Raw genomic sequence first — 22,040 nt, forward strand, 5'->3', positions numbered from 1 at the left:
GAAAAAAAACATAACTTCCCAGTTCCACCAATTGCCCTTGCCATGTTTGATGTTTATAGTAGTCAAGAGAACACATAAAAATATGAAACAAAGAAAATGCTAAATAACTTCTACATAAAAATATATACTAATATTTATTTGCTAGTTGCACTTAATCCCCAGCAGTCAAGACTCAAGAGAGACTAAAGGGAGTTTAGGATTCTTCAGCTTCACCACTCTATTTATTTAGGATTGTTGCACTTAATATTTATTTTGTTTTTTTTCTTATTTTCTCTGATACCCACCACATCTCTCTTGCTTTGGTTTTTTAATGGAACAGCTGGTCTGCAAGCTAAACACTTAAAAACTCTACGGTTCTAAAGTTAAGTTGCTCTACTTTAAAGTTTATATGAAACTGAGTTAGTTTTTTAAGAAGAGCAGTGTGAAACATGACCTAAATTATTCCTCTAATTAGAGCGAGGAAGAAGAGATAATCAATTATGTCCCATAAACTATCATCCCACAAAGATATACTAGCATATTTGTCCCTATTTTCCATGTGCGACGTTGTGGCCAGCGAATCGTATATATGGTAGTATAAGAGTATCTCTAATAGTTATGTAAATTTAGCACCTTAAATTATAGATTTAGTAAGTTGTTAAAACACTTTTAGGAGTAAAAATGTCTGTGCTCCAACATTTCTCTATTTATTGCTTGTTAATTTTTAAATCTGTCCATCAACCAAAAAACAGTATGTTTTCTATTTTTAATTGAATTGGCGGCAGAAATCAAGGTCGAAGTTGTCGATAAAAGACCAGACGGTCACGATATAGGAGATGTTCTGACGACGCCCAGACACAAAAGGTTGTCTGGCGGTAACATCGTCAAGACGTCTAGCGCTAGAGATGGATTTGTGCTCAACGAAGTGGTGCGACGATACGAAACAATGGTTGGCGTATGCTTTTCAGTTTTCATGATATAATTAACACCAATAATGATTTAGTGAATCCCAACAAAGTTGGTAAAAGTAGGGATAAAATTGAGTTTTGTAGTGATTTTTTTTAATTTAGGGATCTAATTTACATAATTGTTGGAGAACTTTTTTCTTGAAAACCTTTTAAATTTATATTTAAAGAGTTATTTATATAACTATTGGACATACTCTAAAACACTGTTTTGTACTATTTTGTACCACATGCTGCTATACTTATAAAGTGAGGTTTGATATAAGAGATGAGACCACCGGAGATAGCTTTACTCCTGCGAAAAAAAAACTGTGCGGAAACGAAATAAAAGCAGGAGAGAGCATCTTGTGTCGTCTGCGCAAGAGAGAAAGAACACTCGGGGTTAGGAGATCTGACTCAATGGCCGCGACCAAGGTGTGCAACGTTAGGTTCGAGGGCAACGTGATCACCACCACCGTGACGGCCTCCGGCGCGGCCGTGGAGAGCTGGCTCGACGAGATCCTCTCCGTCCACCGCCGCCGCCTGCACAAGCTCGTCGTCGGGCTGGACGTCGAGTGGCGCCCCAGCTTCAGCCGCGCCTACAGCAAAACAGCCATCCTCCAGCTGTGCGTCGGGCGCCGCTGCCTCATCTTCCAGCTTCTCCACGCCGACTATGTCCCCAACACGCTGGATGAGTTCCTCAGCGACCCCGACTACACATTCGTCGGCGTGGGCGTGGCTGCGGACGTCGAGCGGCTCGAGAACGACTACGACCTGGAGGTGGCGAACGCGGAGGACCTGGCCGAACTCGCGGCGAAGGAGATGGGGCACCCGGACCTCCGCAACGCGGGCCTGCAGGGCATCGCGAGAGTCGTCATGGACGCCCACGTCGAGAAGCCGCAGTGGGTGAGGACGGGCCCCTGGGACGCGTCATCCCTCTCCGACGAGCAGATCGAGTACGCCACCATCGACGCTTTTGTCTCTTTCGAGGTTGGCCGGATGCTGCTCAGCGGCTACTATTGATCGATCGAGCCGTTAATGCAGGCGGCCGCCGAGAGTTCCGCGTTCTTGAAGTGCTTTTGATTCGTCATGCATGTCCTAGTAGATTGCTCCCTAGCGCATTAGATGCTCTCTCTTAATCGGTAAAAGCAGGTTTTAGGGGTTTCGGCCCTCCTGGGATGGAAGAAAATAATCAACCAGAGTACCAGACAATACAATCGTGGTGGATTCGTGGATTAATCGAACTATTATGATGCTTGATGCGTTTGTTCATGGCTTTTGTCTGCTTTATTTAACTCATGCAAATTTTTGTGGTGATTAACAAGTTTCTACTGTTATCGATCTAGCGTGTGTTGTGATGTCGATGTTTGAGGCGATCGTGAGTTCGTGACTCGACCTGTACTCGACTGTATATATGCTTGCCCGGAGTGGAAGGCGAGACACCACCGCGGCGGCGGCGGCGGCGGCGAGGAAGTGGCCCCGCAGGCCGGAGGGAGGGGCTGCGAATCGTCGAGACCCGTTGCCTGTGACCGGGGAGGAGTAGATGGGTCAGCTTTTGACTGCCGCTGGCATTGCCATGACTTGCGCCGCGGAGTGGATGAACCGACCGGACCTCCGCCAGACGGTAACTAGGCCCTCGTGCACGTACTTAGGCCGGAAACTAGCCGACCTTCGCTCGGTGACTAAGGCTCGTTGGGTTATTCCTACTCCACGTGGATTAGAAGGGATTGGACAATTTTAAGAAAGATTTTGACTTGTTTAAGATTAAAACTCACTCAATCTACATGAATTGAGAACAAAACGAACAAACTCTAAACAGTCTCGGTTTGGCTTAACATTGGATCGCGAGTCATTTCCTGATACTTATTATTATATTATTTAGTGAATTAAAATCATATAAATTCAAAATATAAAATCATCATTCAACATTGTGAGTAATTTAAATTATAATTGTAATATATTTATCATCAAAGACTAAAATAACACTACACCAAAATCATACACTTCCTGCGGTTTTTTAACTTTCTACAACTTTTATAACAAACCGTAGGAAATAAATAACTTTCGAGAGGTAACTGGTAGCTCTAGGAAATAAACATAACTTCCTACGGTATTTTATAAAAGCTATACGAAGTTAGCTTTTATATGCTGGCCCCTGTGTTCGGTCAAGCGAGCCGCTAACTTTCTAGAGACAGCCGTAGGAAGTTATCATGGGCAAAAAAGGCTCTCATATATAATGTAATTCAGTTATTTGATATTTCCTTGACTCCAAATTATAATTCATTTGACTTTTTTATGACACGTTTGATGGATTCGTCCTATTCATTTTTTTTGCGAAAAATAAAAAAAATTCAAAGTCAAATTTAAAGTAGATTATATGCTAACAATATCACAACAAAAAGTAACAATAATTGTGAATTTTTTTAATAAGGCGAGCCGGCTAAATTTGGTGTAAAAAAGTCAAACGAAATATAAATTGAAACGGATGGAGTATTTTCTATCCGTTTTTGAAGTTTAAACAATTATAGACCATTTATACTACTATAATACACATTGTTTTCAAGTTACGATACTTAAAAAAGTTAATATCACAAAGAAATATAGTAATTAAAGTGTGGGAGAGATTAGAGCATCTCCAAGAGATACCCAAAAAATCATCCCTAAAAAGTAGTTTTGATAGCAGCCTAAACCTATTTAAACATGCAGTTGTGTGTTATGTCCAACATTGCACCTAGATATAAAGGTAAAATTTTAAATAGGCCATGAACTGTTCAGCCCATATTTGTGTTACCGGCCATATGAGATGTGGCGTGGGGAAAGCGGTTGGAGCTCTTTCTCCCACGATACTTCACGATAGCTAGGGTGGGTAGGTGTCGGGGTGAAGTTGGAGCTGGCCTCACCATGAGCACGCACTGCCTCAGCTTACGAGCATATCAGGTACGCCTGCTACCGAGCCTTTTGGGATTGCGATATCCCTATTGAATGGCTTCACTCATCTATAGGCTGTTTGGTTTAAGGAATGAGTTAGTCCATCATCTTCTCATTCCTCACTTTTTTGTTTGGTTTGTGGAATAGAATGAGTTGATCCATCATCACCTCATTCCTTATAGTTAGTTAGTTAGTACTAATATGAGGAATGGGGTCATCCCATCAAATTTGAGGAATGAACCCATGATGCACCACCACATTTTGGATGGAGCGATTACCCAAACCAAACACCTTCCTAGTATCTTGCATCGTGTCCTCACCATTGTGGCATTGTCGAGCTCGTGCAGTCACCACTTTGGTACCATTGCTCCTCTAACCAGCGCGACATGGTTATACATTGCCGGCTTGACTAATCTACCCCTCCCTTCTTCCTTTCTCCTTCACTCCTATGTCCCGTCTTCTTCAGTCTAACCGGCACGGAGGAAAGGACATGCGGCCTAGAGATGTCAATGGGGAATTCCCCACCAGGGATTAACTCCCCAGACCCGTACCCATAAGCACAGACCCGCCCCCATCCCCGAACCCGAACTCGACCTCGGGTACAAAAATCTTCCCATACCCATCCCCGAACGGGTACCAATTACCCATGGGGACCCGTACCCGACCCGACTATTCAGCATTTCAGAATTTCAGCATATGGACACAACACAATTCAACATTTCCGCATGCATGTTTTGTAGTTTCATCAACATGCTCATGCAAAATAAATAGTGTCTTCTAGTAGCCACATGTACACATATCACAAATATGGTCAAACAGTGAATAGAAATATCTCTTAGTACATGTTTTTATCATTTAAGCCTGGATGCTGTAGTAAATCGGGTAAAACAGCCCCATGGGTAATCGGGTTTAGCCCTCCCAAACCCGTACCCGCCATACCCGATGGGGAAATGATTTATCCCAAATCTATACCCATGGGGATTAATTTTAACCCATACCCTAACCCTAATAGAGGAATTCCCCACGGGTAATCGGGTTTCGGGGGCCCATTGACATCTCTAATGCGGCCAGTGTCGCCGGTCGTCGAACTCCCTTCTTCCATGTATGCAGGGGCAATGCCAGAGAATAAAATCGCTGGGGTCGGATGCATCAAATGTTGGGGTTGGACACACAAATAAACAGTGTTAAACAATGATTTTTGCTGGTTTTGCCAAATTTCATCGGGTTGCCGGACCCTGGTGAGTCCACTAAGATCCACCCCTGCATGTACGAAGGCGCAACCCCCCATCGTCGAGCGCCCCAAACATTTTGGTACCCCAACATTCCCTTCAATGTGTTTCTCCTGCTATGTATGAGATTATGTAGACCCTACGTATGAGACTATGTATACCACCTTATGTTATGTGACTCTTGTGATTGAAACTGCATTATGTATGAGACAATCTTGGCCTATTTTGTGCTTTTATCTGGTAGCAGGTTGAGATGAAACTGAATTTAGAGCTGTCAGGTGTAGCAGAATTAGTTCTTCAGAAAATGGTTATAGATCTTGGTCGGTTTCTAAGAATGGTAGGATGCGCTAGCAGTTTTAGGTCTTGATCAATTTCTAAAAACGGATGCAGATACAAGCACATAGCAAGTTGTGAAAACAATGGAAAATAGAGGCATTCAACATTGACCATATGAAAACATAGTCTTTCATACACAAAAGCACCATATTGTCACATAGATACCTGAAGTCTTACATGGGACTACATCATAACAGACATAGCTAATGTCTTAACACATAGATGATACATCACAAGCACAACATTGCAGAGGTCATGCCTTACAAGCAACAATAACCTCCAAACTCTACTTCCTTTGACAATCCCAGATCTCTTTCCAATTAACCTATTCCAGTATCCATTCCCCACCGGTCATCAGGTGAGCATCATTGTCAGAACCGTCATTATAAAAATACTCAAACAATGTGTCGGTGTTTTGAATCTTGCTCTGACAAGTAAATTTATGTGCGCGTTCCGGACTCCAGACGGTGTGCGCGGTGGGTGCAAGATTTATACTGGTTCAGACAGAACATCCCTACATCTAGTCTTCGACGGCTTGCGCTACCGGCACCATTGATGATCAATGCTCGTAGTAGGGGTTATAAGTGGGCAAGACAGGGAGGCGAGGCTCCCAAGTCTCTTTTTGTGGAGGTGGTTACGCTAAGGGCTACATATAGGAGTCCTAACTAAGTCTTGGCTTGGCGGCGGGGCTCTGACCGTGGGTCCTTGTCGGTTTGTCCTCCTTCCTCCATTGGTTCGTCATCTTCGCGTCTAGGTGTCCGTCTACGCCTCTCCTTTTCGTCTGGAGACCGACCTCCACCTTTTATAGGCCAAGGAGGGGGTTGGCTAGTGCTGGCTTCCTTGAGAAGGAGTCACTGGGTGCTGGTAAAACCAAGCGTTCTACCGCAGGGTGAGGCCAGGCACGCTCGTGAGCCCAGGGTCGCTTGGTTGTTAGATTCTTTATAGCGGATGGTGCGAGCATCGTGGAGCCCGAGCGTCATCATTTGAGCTACGCGACCCCTGGCCTCCATAGCCTGGGTCTCAGCGTGACTTGTCTTGTTGTGCCCGGCAAGCGGTCTACGTACTCAGACATAGTCCCGACAGGTTACGAGTGCATCGCAGACCAGGGGACACGTGGCCCATAAATGTGCCGCAGTCTGGGGGGTTCGAAGGTTATGAGTGCATCGCAGCCCGAGGGGCTCGTAAGCCATGAGTCGAAGGCGGTCCGGCGCCTCTGCCATGGTTCAACGCTTAGAGTAGTTAATGCAGTCGGTCACTTATGATGGGTCAATCTCGGGCTAGATGAGGGATCCACTCTAGGGCTTGTTCAGTTCTACCCCAATCCATATGGATTGAGGGGGTTTCAATCCATAGTAAGTCAAAATTTCTCCCAATCTGTTTCAATCCCCTCCAATCCATACATATTGAAAATAATCGAACAAGCCCCTAATGGTTTCCCATTCGGTTCGCCCAACCCCCTGTCTGATTTTTCCATGCCTGACCCCAGGCTCGGTGTTGTAGTGTTTTGTCCAGGGGCAAGTGCTCCTAGGGCAGATGTTTCCTTTCTCCTCTAGATGACCGACAAGCCCCAATTGCGAGAGACCTCCTCCCAGCACCCTCGTTGATCGGTGGGCCCTAGGGATCGGGGATCTTATCCCCGACACAATGGTGATGAAGAACCAGTTTGCACCAGTTGAAATCGATATGGTGCTTTCTCAAGTGACTGAGCTAGCTCATGAATGCGCTACATTGCATGGTTCATTGAGATGTCTTTACTAAAAAAAGGCTCATCAAGAACCTAGTCCCTGACCAATGCCTTCAAAATTTTAGCAACTGTGTCACAAGTGTGCTCAAGATAAAACAGTCTTTTACTTAAATAAGTTGTATAGCAAACTAATCAGTTACTACTATCAACACTCTAGCAGCCTCATTTTGCGCTTTGAGGCACTGTTAAACACTCTAGCAGCCTCTCCATATGACCGTGCAAAATGGAGGCCACTGATTCCACTCCTTTTTACTTTGGGTTCTCTATCCTCCACACAAAGCAAAAATCACAACAGGGAGTGGGATGGGGAGGCTACTAGAGTGATAATAAATGCCCTTATAGCGCACAGAATGGGGATGGGGAGTGGGAAGGAGACAGATGCACGCTAAAAGGCAAATGTTGCCCGGATATGGAGGCGGATGCGCGCCACTACTAGAAACAGAGACAGATGCATGACATTGTTCATACCGAGGAAGGGCCCTACCTTAGGGATGCGGGGTGGAGGATGCTGGAGTTGGTCTTAGGCTCAGCAAGCCCCGCAACAAGGGGATCCCTTTGTATCGAATCGTGATGCCATGTTCCTATCTAGCATGATCAGGGTTGAGTTTTTGTCCACAACTGTGTATTGCACCAACACGTCGAATAATACCATGTAGACCCTCTAGCACTGCAAAGTACACTAGGGGTAAAGGGTCTCGGATACAAATAGTCATTTTTTCAATACGACTTCAAATATTTTTATACTTAGACATGTACATGAAGCACTCGGATAGTGTAGCCTCGGATTCGGGTCAGGTTTGTAGCAAGGAATATCCAATAAATATTCGGATATTCAGGTTATGAGTACCCGAGTTTTAGATACCCTTTTCTTTTTTTTCTATGCAATATAATTATAAAATCATAACTTTCATGCATAAACTCAGATGAAGATAGAATTTCAATGCAAATTGTAGAGCTCAAAGAGCTCTTCCTATCATCATCATCACACCTACATTGGGGATGGAGGAGCCTGAGATCGCTCAACACCGAGGACTACCTTGTCTAAAACCATAACCCATAGTAGATTGGTTGTTTTTGTGTCTTTCAGGGAGAACATCCTCTCTATTATATAGGGAGATTAGACTCAGGATAACCACATACAAAAAAGGTATGAAACTAACTCAGTTATGATTTCCATGATTTAGTATGAATTTCCTATCACCGACAGGATAACCACGTACAAAATAGTACAAAAATGTCTCGATGATGTGGACCATGGCGTCGAACAGAAGAACAAACAAATTTAGTATGTATGACATCAAACATTTGAATGTCAGCTATAGATATTAAATATAGTCTGATTATAAAACTAATTAATGAGACAAAGACTAAATGACGGGCAATATTCTGCCAAATTATTTTGCTTTTTTTGGTTCTCCGACTATTGGCGTATATAACTATCCAATCAGCTATGAGACAAAATCGTATGTATAATGCTACTACTAAAGATACAATTGATATAAAGTTACATGTGATAATCTAAATGACCTTAACTAAACATAAATGGTTATTCTATTGTTACTTTAGCTAACAGTAATATTGGTGGCACAAGTGGAAATACGCTGCCCATTTGTGTCATAGTTCTTAATATGTTTTCATTTCAATGTCTTTTAGATTTGTCGTTTCGTTAGCACGGGCACCCTACTAGACACTAGTCTATATATCCGTGCAAAAAAATAGTGCAAAGCAAGCACTCGACCTCACACCCCTTTGCTCCAAACATTTAGGGGTAACCACCAAACCACACATACCTTAATGTTTATAAATAAATAATAATTATAATTGAATAAATATCTCAATACCTATTTATCTATACTACTCTATTAAGAACCTAATGTGGGCACCTGGTGCTATCACAGCTTTACCCTCCATGCTGACACTGGGACCGCCGCACACGCCCCGACTGGTTCTTCCGTCCCTCTCTTAGCATTACCCTGTGGACAGGCTGACATTCTAGACCCGTCCCATGCGCCTCGACTTGTTTTCCCGTCCCTCTCTTAGTTACTGCCATGTGGACACGCTGGCACTCTAGACCCGTCCCACACTCTCTGACTGGTTCTCCCACCGCTTTCTCAGCTACTGCCCTGTGTATCCCAACGCCCACATAGCCAGCTACTGCGTCTGCTCAGCACCCGATCACATCCACACAACTACCACACACACAAAAAATTGCAGAACGAGCACTCGAACTCACACCCTTAGCTCCAGAAATTTAGGGCTAACCAGCAGAACACACGTAACTTAGTGTTTAGAAATAAACAATAATTATATTTAAATCAATGATATATAAAAACCATAGAAAACCATTGCCCAGTTACTCATTATCTGATTCAATCTAGCTGCGATCAGCTGTTAACAAGTTAGCCACGGCCATTTTCCAGGGCTGCACCATCCATTACATCTGCGATCGGTTTCTTGACTTCTTCGTCCCCGAGACATTTGAAAACGTGTTAAACACGGCAAGAGCCCGCTAGTTCATTTCACATGTTTTGCCGAAGCGCGCACTATCACACCACATGGTCTGTGAAGCTGACTTGTCTTTTTGTGTGTGCGTTGTATCGACATTGAGCTCCTGTCGCCAGTAATTAAACGTTCATTTCCCTTAGCTTAGGCTATTCACAATGGAGGTTTCATGGGGTGTTTCATGTATTAATTAGCCTGCCACATCAGCTATTTTGATGACATGTCACATCATTTAAGAAAGAAGAGTTTCATGGAGTTTCATGGGGATGAAACCATGTTAACTCGTTTCCAAGATCTTGGAAACTGTGTGAAACCTCCACTGAGAGTGTTTTGTTTCATCTTCATATAATTGAGTAAATCCTATTGGTTATTTATATGCAGCATTTAAGAAGTATGTTGACATATGAAATAGTGAGATGAAACTCTCTATTGAGAGAGGGTATTTCATTCATCTATAAATCTGATGTGGCATTTTTGGAAACAGAGACATGAAATCCTCATTGTGAGTAGCCTTACGTAACATCAACGTGATGACTGATGAGACGGCAAATCGGCGATATTATATTAATTAACCTGCCGTATTATTGTCTCGCTCTGTATCAGCAACGCCGTCGCCCATCGCCTCCGAAGCCACGATCCACGAACGGCTCCGTGCTCCGCCTCGTGACTGGACCCCGACAGAACACTGAACGGGCTGCTCGGTGACCAAGACTCCAAAAGCGCGCCGCATACTAGGCATATTCCGGATCCCGAGTCAAAAGCCACTGCGGAGACGGAGGGCACTGCTGCACTGCTGTTGCCTTGTTGCATTGCATGTGTGAGTGAGTGGAGACTGGAGACTGGAGAGTCACACTGGCCGCGCCTGCGCTCCGAGGCAGCGGAGCACGGACGAGAGACGCCGCCAGCTCAGCCGTTGATTGATGCCGCACGAGCCTCGCGACCTGCATTCGATACAAACAAGGCCGGCGCATCGGCATTCCTCCTTCCTTAAACCCACCCCGGCATCGGGCACGCCGCACGCCACGCCTCACCGAGTCACCTTCCCAGCCAGCTACCCTTCCCCCTACCAATTCCAAATCTCTCACCCGGCTTGAGGATGGCGGCGCAGGTGGTCGCAGCGGCGGGCACCCCGGTGGCCAGGCCGCTGGGCGGTGGATCTGGGGCCGACGCGCTCCGGCCCGCGGCGAGGATGCCAAGGGAGAGAAGGACCGGTGCTGTGGCCGCGAGAGGACGCCGCGAGTCTCAGGTGGTATCCGTCATAAGCCGCGCCCCACGCCCCGATGCCGGGGTGCTGCCGGTGTCGCCCGACGACGACGCGGCCGTAAAGGTAGCGTGACCCTCCTCTCCTCCTCTCCTCCTCGTACTGATTCATTGGGCTGTTACCGCGAGCTGGTGTGGTGGACACTGGACTGGGAGCCCCGCATCCCAGTGGATTTGGGACGGGTACGGGATTTCGACCGCTTCAGGTTACCGCCGGAGGCCGGACTGATTGACCGTGAAGATTGCGGTTCCGTTACGGTGAAATCGGATTTATGCGATCCTTTCGTGCTTGTGACGCTGAATTTTGGAGGACGGAATCGTCCAGGGGATCTTATTATAACTTGACATCAATATATATATGCACACGGAATCAATTAAACTTTTGCGTCTAGTTTGCTTTCACTATTTGATGTGCATGCGTCTCTACTGGACCTTTTGACATCTTACCTCTTGTTTTTTTTTTGTTAATTAGAGCAGTTCAACTCTGGTAACTTGACATGTCCTTATAAATTGTTGATTTTTCATTTGTTTTCCTGTTCGCCAAAGTGGCACCAACATCATTGAATTAGTTATAGAACCATTTGTCAACAAGGGAAGCGTTTCCAAGTGCTGCATCCTACGTAGATTAGTGGTGAGGTACCTTTGGAATTCCGTCCCGAAATTTGGAAACATGGTGTCAGTAATATGTTTTCTTTTACAGGAAGAAGCAAACTTCCAGCACCTTAAGGCTATCCAGCAACTTGCAACTGCAGCAAATGGCGTGTGGTCTAAACCAAATGTAAGGCGCAAGACAAAGATTGTGTGTACAATCGGTCCTTCAACCAACACAAGGGACATGATATGGAAACTCGCTGAGACTGGCATGAATGTGGCTCGGCTTAATATGTCACATGGAGACCATGCATCACACCAGAAAGTTATTGATCTGGTAAAGGAGTACAATGCATCACATGCTGACAATGTGATTGCTATCATGCTTGACACAAAGGTTAGTATTACTTCTTTCATAGTATCTACACTAAATCACAAAAGAGAGGGATAGTTTTCATCCTTAGGGGCTACTTTCCTATGGTCTCAAGAAGAAGAAAAACAAGTTGCTTTCCTGGATTATTCTTAGTTCTTTATGCCATGTTAGCAGTTTGGTTCACTATATTAGTGATGAATAGAATTAAACATTTCTTATTTTGCATTTCGTTAACCGTATGTTGCCTTGATTTACAATTCAGGGACCAGAAGTTCGAAGTGGAGATTTGCCTCAACCGATATTTCTGGAAAGCGGACAAGAATTTACTTTTACAATCAAAAGGGGAGTTGGGACTGATACGTGTGTTAGCGTTAACTATGACGACTTTGTTAATGATGTTGAAGTGGGCGACATGCTCCTTGTAGATGGTATGCTGATATTTACATTCCTTTTCTGTTAGAAAATAAGACTACATAACCCCCTGAACTATTAATATTTGGGTCTACTTTAACCCAGAACCTACATAACTATGTATTCTACACCCTCACCTATTCAGAACCGCTTATTCTAACCCCTAGGCTTTTTCAATTGTTTTTTTTGTCTTGCTGCACAACTAGGGCCCACATAAGTGCCACTGTGGCATGTGCCCACTTGTTAGCATTTCCTTCATGTGTTGTCTTGTGCCCACGCGCTGTCGCTGCAGTGTGCAACCACCTACAGCATCGCGAGCTGCTCGTCACGGCTTGCAGCCACTGCTGCGTCAGGTTGCTTGCATCATTCATTGCTGAACTGCGCTGCTGCCTCCGGAAATGACAAAGTGCCATTGATCATTAGCGGACATTGGTGCAATTACAGTACTGTCTTGGTTATTTTACACATAGACCCCATGTAATAGTTATTATTTATGTTTTTATGTATCTTGGTGTTTTTATGAATGACCCTAAAACTCTTTGATGCATTCAATCCAGCCAAGCCTCATCGTTATACAGAGATAACACTGTACTTGTAGCCTTTCATGAGCATTATTTACCCTAAAAAACTATGGTAATACTCAACGCTAATGTTGACATGTGGGCCATGATGTACCCGAGAGGCAAAACCACCTACAGGGAATGGTTTTGATGAGGTGAATACCTGTTTTTGTAGGTTATGGGGTGAATTAGACCGACAACAATAGACTAGGGGGTTATATAGACTTTTTCCTTCTCTGTTATTCTATGTTTTAGCTCTCTTTTTGCCAAGTGCTACATGATTTCACAATTGTCTCTGAAACCTGAATACACAAATAGTATTAATAACTCTGTTTACAAATCGTCCGACTAATCGCGATTAATCGCGATTAGTCGGGCTGGTCGCCGGTAAGTGGCCGACTAGGGGGACGACGCGATTTGTTTTTCTGGTCGTCCAAGTCGTCGATTAGGCGTCCAAATCGTCCGATTAGTCGTCCGATTAGCCATCTCTGGTCGACCAGTGCGCGGCGGGCTAGATGTGCTATTGGGCTTCACCGTTTTTTGGGCCCAGTAGCCGCATAAATCTGTTGGCGCCCCTAAACCCTAAAGCCTCCCCTGTGCCTGCGCCCCTCTCCTATACTTTCTGTCCTCTGCCGGCGGCGGCTGCTCCAGCCTCCAGGGCTCTCCACCGTCTACCAGCGCCGGCGTGCAGCTCATTCTTGAAGGTCGTCCCTGCCCCCTGCTCATCTACAAGGCACAAGATGAGCTCGTCATCCCTGCTCCCCTCCTTCCCCCTTGTCTGCAGTCTGCAGTTTTGCATTCTGCGTAGCAGTACCCATTTATTTGGATGCTGCTGCTGCTTTTTGCTTGGATGCTGATCTGCTCTAGGTAGCAGACTAGCAGGTACTCTATTGTTTCACTTATGCTGCATTCACTGGTTTCACTCATATGTAGCTCATTCACTGGTTTCACTTATGCTGCATTGCTGCTAGCCTGCTACTGTTATATTTCAGTAATTCAGTTCCAAACTTCCAATTTAATTTCAGTTCAGTATGGCTTATATGCCTAGAAATACATATATACATATATATATATGGCTTATATGCCTAGGAATATACATAGGACGACTAGGGACGACCAGAGGCCGACCAGAACCGATTAGTCGACCTAATCGTCGCCCTAATCGCGATTAGGCGTCTGGTCGGTCCTGTTGGTCGACTAGCTGGTCGCCCGACTTGAAATCAGTGATTAATAACCACAAATAGTGAGGTGAATACCTGGTTTTACATGGTTGAACTTGTAAAATTATATCAATAACTTCAGTAAAGTTCCCTAGAATTGTTCATCATAAGGATATCCTTCAGTTTACTCACACATCACATGGTGCTTCCCTAGAGATTTTGAAAATTTAACAGCACAATTTCTTCATTAAATATGTATGAATATTCCAACTCAGTGTTTGAAACATGCTTGACTCTGTTCTGTACACGGTCTTCTTACTTTGAAAACCCTTGAACCCTGCCCCACCCATACACAGTGTGACCCCATAGCTCATATGAGAACGACCGCGACTGAGGCTGGGACCTTGGGCCTGTGCTTTGGCGTGGGATAGACTAGGGGATTTTTTATCCCAAGCTTGAAATTCACTCCCATGGGGAGTCGAACTCAGAACATAAGGAGTGCTACTCAGACGATCAGACCACCTAACCAACTTAGTTAGAGGCCCTTTCACAGATATCTTCAGTCTTGACTCTTGTCAAATGTATCTTTGGTGGTCAATGATTGTTTTTCACGTTGCCATTGAATCAATTTTTAGGAGGAATGATGTCATTCTTGGTCAAATCAAAAACTGAAGATTCTGTGAAATGTGAAGTTATTGACGGTGGTGAATTGAAATCTAGGCGCCATCTGAATGTTCGTGGAAAGAGTGCAACCTTGCCATCAATAACTGGTAATAGTCGGCAACTTTTTTCTGTCTACTGGATCTAATCTATATATCCTTGTTTCATACACGTTTCAAATGTACAGACAAGGACTGGGACGACATTAAGTTTGGTGTGGATAATCAAGTTGATTACTATGCTGTTTCCTTTGTGAAAGATGCTCAAGTTGTCCACGAACTCAAGGATTATCTAAAAAGTAATCTTCAACCCAACTTTGTAAAAAATCATATCATGCACCTTTTTTTACAATTTACTGAGCTCATTCTATTCTATTCTCAGGTTGCAATGCTGACATACATGTTATCGTAAAAATAGAAAGTGCAGACTCCATCCCCAACTTACATTCAATCATCACAGCATCTGATGGGGTAAAAAATATATTATCTTAATTATATGCTTTGGTCTAGTGAAATGCCATCAAAAGGTTTATCTATTATCTTTGCATGAATGAACTTGAGTTGTATGGGAAATCATGAATCTAGTATCTGCTTTCCTCATTCTGACTTTAGTTTAAGGGCAGGCACATAAATTTCACCACTGTCAATTATTGCTTGTTTGACATTTTGGGGGTAACAGACTAATATAATATCGAACACTATAGGCTATGGTTGCCAGGGGTGACCTTGGAGCCGAGCTGCCCATTGAGGAGGTGCCGCTGTTGCAGGTATGATGTCGCTGGTCATATTTCTTATAAGTTATTGCACTGCAAAGCACTAGTATCTCTTCTATTGGATTATTTTGAGTTACTTTATTGTTTTTACATAGGAATATGGCTTATATGTTGCAGTCCCATTTGAAATCTGCTGTGCCTAGTGCTTACTATAAGCTGTCAGTAAAGAAATATTTTTTCCTTTGCCGATGAAGGTGTTTCAGATTTACATCTTCCTTGAATATTATGTTCTTTCCTGCAGGAAGAAATTATTAGAATGTGCAGGAGCATGGGGAAGGCTGTTATTGTTGCTACAAATATGCTCGAAAGTATGATTGTTCATCCAACTCCAACCCGAGCAGAAGTTTCAGACATTGCTATAGCTGTCCGAGAGGGTGCTGATGCAGTTATGCTTTCAGGAGAAACTGCACATGGGAAGTATGTCACATGTTTTGCTTTTTGCTCAAAAGAAATTGATGTTATTAGTTGTTAGCTAAGGGTGGCTCCAAGAGTTAGCAAGCCAGCTCATAACTTGCCACATTGCTACAAGCTCTCCAATAATCAAACTCTTAACACCTTACTGCTGGTCCCACATCCTTTATTTCCCCATCCACACCTCACCGAGTTACCGTGCCCCCGAGTAACAGCCTCGCACTTTGTCTGAGCCTAGCTGAGAAATAAAAGGTAGCTTTTCTCTCTTCCACGTAAGAAAAATGCTGAGGTGGATCTCTATGAGGTAGCTGAGACCTGAAATGTCATTGTTGGAGCTGCCCTAACTATATGGCCAGATATGACATTAAATTTATATATACATTGTAATCATATATATTTTTTGTGTTCCATGGACACTATGTTTGTTTTAGTATGCTTTTGCACTGCTATATTATTGTTATTTGGTGACTGCATTCTTCAAAAGTTCCAGATATATCATAAGTAACGTATGAATTAATACCTGAAAAATAATGTTATGGATGGAATTGCTGCCCCTTATGTTTCCTTCTATGGAAATGGAATTTACTGTTTAACTATATTTTCAGTGTATCAAATCAGGAACCTAACATCTATACGGCATGTATTCTTTCAGTTTCCTTTGAAGTTTTATCGAACTAACTAACAATGGATTGCCTGGTTTGGCTCAATTATTCAAAGAATAAAGCTGCTAGAACGATATTGTTGCAAACATATATGTTAATACTTTTTGTAGTTTTAGTTAAAAAAGCTGTTGCCTTGTTTTGGGTTGTATGCATATATTTGCAAGTCTTCTGGCGTGTTTCCCTTCCGTGATATATGTTGAAGATCACGACAGATGCATGGCGCTAAGCTTATGACTTTTATTTTGCGACAGATTTCCCTTGAAAGCTGTTAAGGTCATGCACACTGTTGCCCTGAGAACCGAGGCAACTATTCCTGGTGGGGAAACACCTGCAGACCTTGGTCAGGCTTTCAAGGTTTGCCACATTCACCTCTTAAGTATTCGAGAAAAATAACATTCACCTCTTCAGTTTTTTTCCATCATGCTGATCTTCCTTTTCCATTTTCCAACCACATATCTTTCTGTAGAACCACATGAGCGAAATGTTCGCATACCATGCAACAATGATGTCAAATACCCTTCGAACATCAATAGTGGTTTTCACTAGGACGGGATTTATGGCTATACTGCTTAGTCACTACCGTCCATCTGGCACTATTTTTGCCTTTACAGATGAGTAAGTTTTCTGTTCCTTCTGTGCTAGTGTGTGCTACAAGACAAATTTTATACAATCGCTTCTATATTCCATGATCCTGATTCATCAATAAAATGTCTCCTAAGGGCGTCTTTTGCTTAATTGTGCTGAAGATGGTCCTGTTGATGAGAATGTTAAAAATTTAAACATAATATATGCAGTACATAGCGATTTATTTCTGCTTCCTGGTAGTAACGTAACATTATTTGTGAAATATGAGCCAATTAGGCTGCTTGTCCAACCCACGTCTTTGTTAGTAACCTTTAGAACAACCATAGTGTTTTAAAATGCGAGGCATGTATTGGTTAGTGTAATTTTAGTGATGAGACCATGCACCTAAAATCATATATGTGATTTCTGGTTCATATGCAAGATACAAATTCTAGAAACCAAAATATTGACCGAAAGTACTCAACACCTTATGGGTTCTTTTAGTTATACTAGTCGGTTGCCCGTACGTTGCTACGGCTTACAACAATATCCACGTAAACTATCCATCAAAAAAAAATTCAAGATTTTTTATTGATTGTCTCCGCTCTCTGTATAATATATTTTTTGATTTGCCTAACTGATGTTATTGTTTACTCCATGCAAATATATCTTGGTACAACACGGCCAATAAAGTGAGCGATTAGAAGAGAGTTCACAACGATTGACTGAATGAACATAGATTATAAAATGACATAATTCCATTATACAGAGACCAAATAAGAGAGTTCCCATGAAGTCAAACTTATAAAAAAGATAGATTAAAATATGTAGTGATTGCTAAAGTCAGACATCAATAAAAACTGGATGCACTCCATATAAATTATGCTACTTCGTAGCAATTACTAATGTTTAAAACCAACAAATAACCTTTCATTTTGTTGTTAGTGTGACAAATCATTGATGCTCCATCCAATTCAGCAACCTCAAACACCATGTAGTCCATTGCGCCAATGTGGTCTCAGAAACGATATAATGCTTGCAAGAGCCAAGAACGTCGTGTCGTGCTTGAGTTGTAGCCTCGGCCCGTAGTACTGGCCCGTAGTACAAAAAAACGTATATACATATATACAATTTATATTTAATATTAAAACATCTTAGCGTGATGTTCTACTGGTTAGACAGTTTCACCTAGTGTCTCCCACCCTTCTTTCATCAGGGCATGGGTCGAACTCCACCTCCTGCACCATTTTTTAATATTTTACGTTGATTTAATTAAATGGATCGATGGGCTAACGGGCTTGCCCGACACAGTTAGCAGGCCGACATGACGTGCCTGTGCCATAGTTGTGGCCCGCGTGTATCTAGCCTGTGTCGGGCGTCGTTACGCTGATTTAATTAAATGGATCGACGGGCTAATGGGCTGACCCGACACAGTTAGCAGGCCGTCATGACGTGCCTATGCCATAGTTGTGGCCCGCGTGCATCTAGCCCGTGTCGTCGTTTGGCATTTATAGACGTGCAGCGGATTAATTTGAAATAATTGTGAGGGGTTATTTGTAAAAAAATGACGCATGACGACCGTTGAAACTGGTGCTTTAAGTATAGTATAGAAGGCTAGCGAAAGTGAACTCTAGATCTTGGTTTTCATGATTATTCAATGAGTGGGATGGAATGGAAACCTGGAACTTACCTATGTTAAATCCCTGGAAAACTAAATATGAAAGACAGCTCAGGATGTTTAATCAGGGAAGGAAACATTCAGCTATCCACGTATCTGAACCTTGTGGCTTCTGTTGGGTTTCAAGCTAGCCTACCTCGGGAAAAAAAAGCTTTGTTGTTGTTGCTGAACTTCGAGTTTACTATTAACTTTTTTGAGAAATACATAAAAAGGGTGTACCCAGTGCCGTAGGCTTCCCGCACTGTGCGGGGTCTGGGGAAGGGTATCTTTAAGCGCCAAGCCTTACCCGCATAATATGCAGAGGCTGGGGCTCGAACCCGGGACCTTCCGGTTACAGACTGTAGGCTCTACCGCTGCACCAGGCCCGCCCTTCTTTTGAGAAATACATAGTCAACAAAAAATCTCGACCTCAGGGAGAAGATCCCTGGTTCTGCCTTAAGACAGTGGGGCTATTGAACCCTTTCCAGATGTACTCAAATCATCTGTGGTCACCCAGCTGGCAACCTGTCAACTGGAGGCTCCACCAACCGTAGTAATCTGTAGAATATCCACTATTAGCATGTCCTAGGAAAAGAAGTGACATACACTTGTTGCAGTGACAAGGGCAACTGGTCTGAAACATATCATATTCATATCCTTTTGTTCATTTTTCTTTTACAATTCCTTGCATATCAAGCAAATAATTGTTTTAATATTATAGGGAGAGGGTTAGGCAACGATTGGCTTTGTACCAAGGTGTATGTCCGGTTCAAATGGAATTTTCTGATGATGCTGAGAAGACATTTGGCAATGCTTTGTCTTATTTGCTGGTAAGGACTTCTACAATCTATCCTTGCATTTTTTTTGGCACCAGTTTAATTAGTACTGAATGTATGATAAAGACAAGTTTAATTTGCTATACCTGTGATCTCAATTTTTTTTTTATCAATTGTTATGTTAGCATCAGCTGCCCATATAATATTAACATCAAGAACAGCCTCACAATCGAACTTAGCGTTGTAACCTTTAAAGTTGGTTTAATAACAATCATAAGCCATAACTAGGAATAACGATGCATGCTGTGGCTTCGGCACCTTGATGTTCAACATGACAACATGGTCACATTTGAAAACATGATGATTCAAGGGTACAGAGGCCAGCCGAACCGATAATTTATAAACAAAGTGGGGATAAACATACCTGGAGCAACATGTGCAGCACTTAATTATAGCTGCTGTCAGTTTGCCATGAACGATTTCTAATCTTTTTTTGGGGGGGGGGGGGGGGCTGGAGTATCTGATGCGGTCATATCACATCTTTATCTTGGCAATCTGACCAGAACACTGCAGCTTTTAGTAGCAAAATGAGACTATGGATTTACAATAAAGCAATATCGGGGTCCTGTAAATGTAAATTTTTTTGTACCATTTGTTTAACCATGGGTCCATGATGGATATTTTAACATGATGTCGCATTTCACAGAAACATGGTATGGTTAAGGACGGTGAGGAGGTTGCGCTCGTTCAAAGTGGTAAACATCCCATCTGGAGATCACAATCAACACACAACATTCAGGTGAGGAAGATCTGATGCGGAACGCACATAGTATTCTGATTGTTGGAGGACATCGTTTCTTCTAGCAAACCGCAAGGTCTTGTTACAATGATACCACACTGGTAGTAAGTACTGGTATTGGTGAGATAGTTGGTGCTGAGCTAGTGTTGTGATTCTTTTTCTTACTTGTGCACTAGTGCTGTTTTCCTTCCGTGTAAAAAGGCCAATCCAATTGCCGCTTGGTTTTAGCTGTAGCTTTGGGAACTGTAGGCTTGTTGTAATACAGTTCGTTCTGTCAATGTTAAGGACTTTTGCCTCGAGAGCTAGGCATAACTCGAAGCTCACCAAACAGCAATCTACCTGCAAATTGCAACGCATTTTGCGTCTTTACTTCCACGCTTTTGGAACCATCGGTCATAGGTGATCCCGTGCAGCCGTGCTTGCTGCCGTTGAGGCAAGATGGCGGGACCGCGGCAGCGCACAAGGCACAACTTTGTATGTATACCGTCCGATACAACAAGGGGGTTCATCATTTCAGGAGATGAAAAATAATTGTCTCAGGCACAACATAGCACAGAAAACATTTGCAAGTTAAAAGCTACGGAGAAAACATCTACAGAGTTGCATAACCATTAACCAGTCATTATAATCTGATGAACATGTTCCTACCTACAGTTACCTTTTGCTGCTGCTCATTGTGGAGCCTCAGGTAATGTCGGAATACAGAACATATGCCACTTAAAATGTTCATCCCAATTGCTTTTGCCACAACCCAAACCCCAACTATAGTGTAAGCACTACAAACTAAGGGCATGTTTGGTTCCCTGCATAACTTGCCACACTTTACCTAACTTTTTTGCCTAAGGTTAGTTCTTCAATTTGAACGACTAACCTTAGACAAAGTGCGACGTAGTTAACCACGAACCAAACAGGCCCTAAATATTTGTGATTCTCTCTATAATCTGAGTCAAACTTGAGATGTTTTATTATTTTTTTGTAAAAAAGTTAGAATTTATAATTTGGAACTAACGAAGCAGTGTATTAGAGAACTACTATATGCTATAGTATGTGCGGGTGTTTGCCATTCTGAATTTAGTCGTGGAGCTGCCTAATTTTTGAGCACGACTGTCGTCGACAAGAGACGAGGAGAATCGGAGACAAGGCAGACGTGGAGGATTGGAGGTGGACAAGTGGTGGCTTTGCTTGTGGAAACCGTTGGAACGTCATGTTGGCAAGATCTGACGCGACGGGGAGTCCATCTCGTTGTGATCAGTCACACCGGCCGCGCGCGGAGTCTCGTCTTGGAGCGGCCACTCGCCATCCGTCCCCGGTCAGTGCGCAGCCGGCCAGCCGAACCTCTAGTCCTATCTATGGGCCATGGCAAATCGGACCTGCACGGTAGTACTGTCTATCGCAGCCGTGGGCCCTGAGCGCGCGTTTGAATCCAACACAAAGCAAATCATGCTGATTGCTGCCTTGTTGGCTAGTTCCATCGTGCATTTGATTGTCTTACCCATATTTTCATCTAACTGGAGCATTTTTTATTTTCTTGTCACCACGCTCTTTCCTCATATAAATATATGTGAAATGCATGTTTTTTTTGGATTTTTCATTGTTCGATAGCTATATCCCATCTACTCCCTCCTCCGAATTACTTAACTAGTAGCCCGTCACTCAAATTAGTGCATGTATAACCTTATTTATTATAGTCTCTTGATTAAAAAATATAAGCTCTTCGCGAAC

At 43.2% G+C, this 22,040-nt stretch overlaps 2 protein-coding genes across 3 annotated transcripts; both read left to right on the plus strand.

Annotated features, from left to right (window-relative positions):
• Positions 1-1,235: 1,235 nt before the first annotated feature.
• Positions 1,236-2,162, plus strand: LOC100283715 (uncharacterized). The gene has a single exon (NM_001156614.3). It carries the CDS (start codon positions 1,344-1,346, stop codon positions 1,944-1,946), a length of 603 nt encoding a protein of 200 aa, NP_001150086.2. The 5' UTR covers positions 1,236-1,343; the 3' UTR covers positions 1,947-2,162.
• Positions 2,163-10,406: 8,244 nt separating this feature from the next.
• LOC606466 (Pyruvate kinase) lies at positions 10,407-20,687 on the plus strand. Of its 2 annotated transcripts, NM_001301440.1 has the most exons (12): positions 10,668-10,989; positions 11,623-11,910; positions 12,149-12,314; positions 14,653-14,787; positions 14,865-14,975; positions 15,059-15,147; positions 15,381-15,443; positions 15,691-15,866; positions 16,774-16,876; positions 16,989-17,137; positions 19,465-19,573; positions 20,226-20,643. In NM_001301440.1, the coding sequence occupies exons 1-12, from the start codon at positions 10,759-10,761 to the stop codon at positions 20,331-20,333; spliced, it is 1,728 nt and encodes a 575-aa protein (NP_001288369.1). In that variant the 5' UTR covers positions 10,668-10,758; the 3' UTR covers positions 20,334-20,643. The 2 variants fall into 2 exon arrangements, with proteins under 2 accessions (XP_008675256.1, NP_001288369.1); XM_008677034.4 differs by lacking the exons at positions 16,774-16,876; positions 16,989-17,137 and having other exon boundaries at positions 10,407-10,989; positions 20,226-20,687.
• Positions 20,688-22,040: the final 1,353 nt, after the last annotated feature.

Source organism: Zea mays, chromosome 3, assembly GCF_902167145.1.
Source record: "Zea mays cultivar B73 chromosome 3, Zm-B73-REFERENCE-NAM-5.0, whole genome shotgun sequence".
NCBI lineage: Eukaryota > Viridiplantae > Streptophyta > Magnoliopsida > Poales > Poaceae > Zea > Zea mays.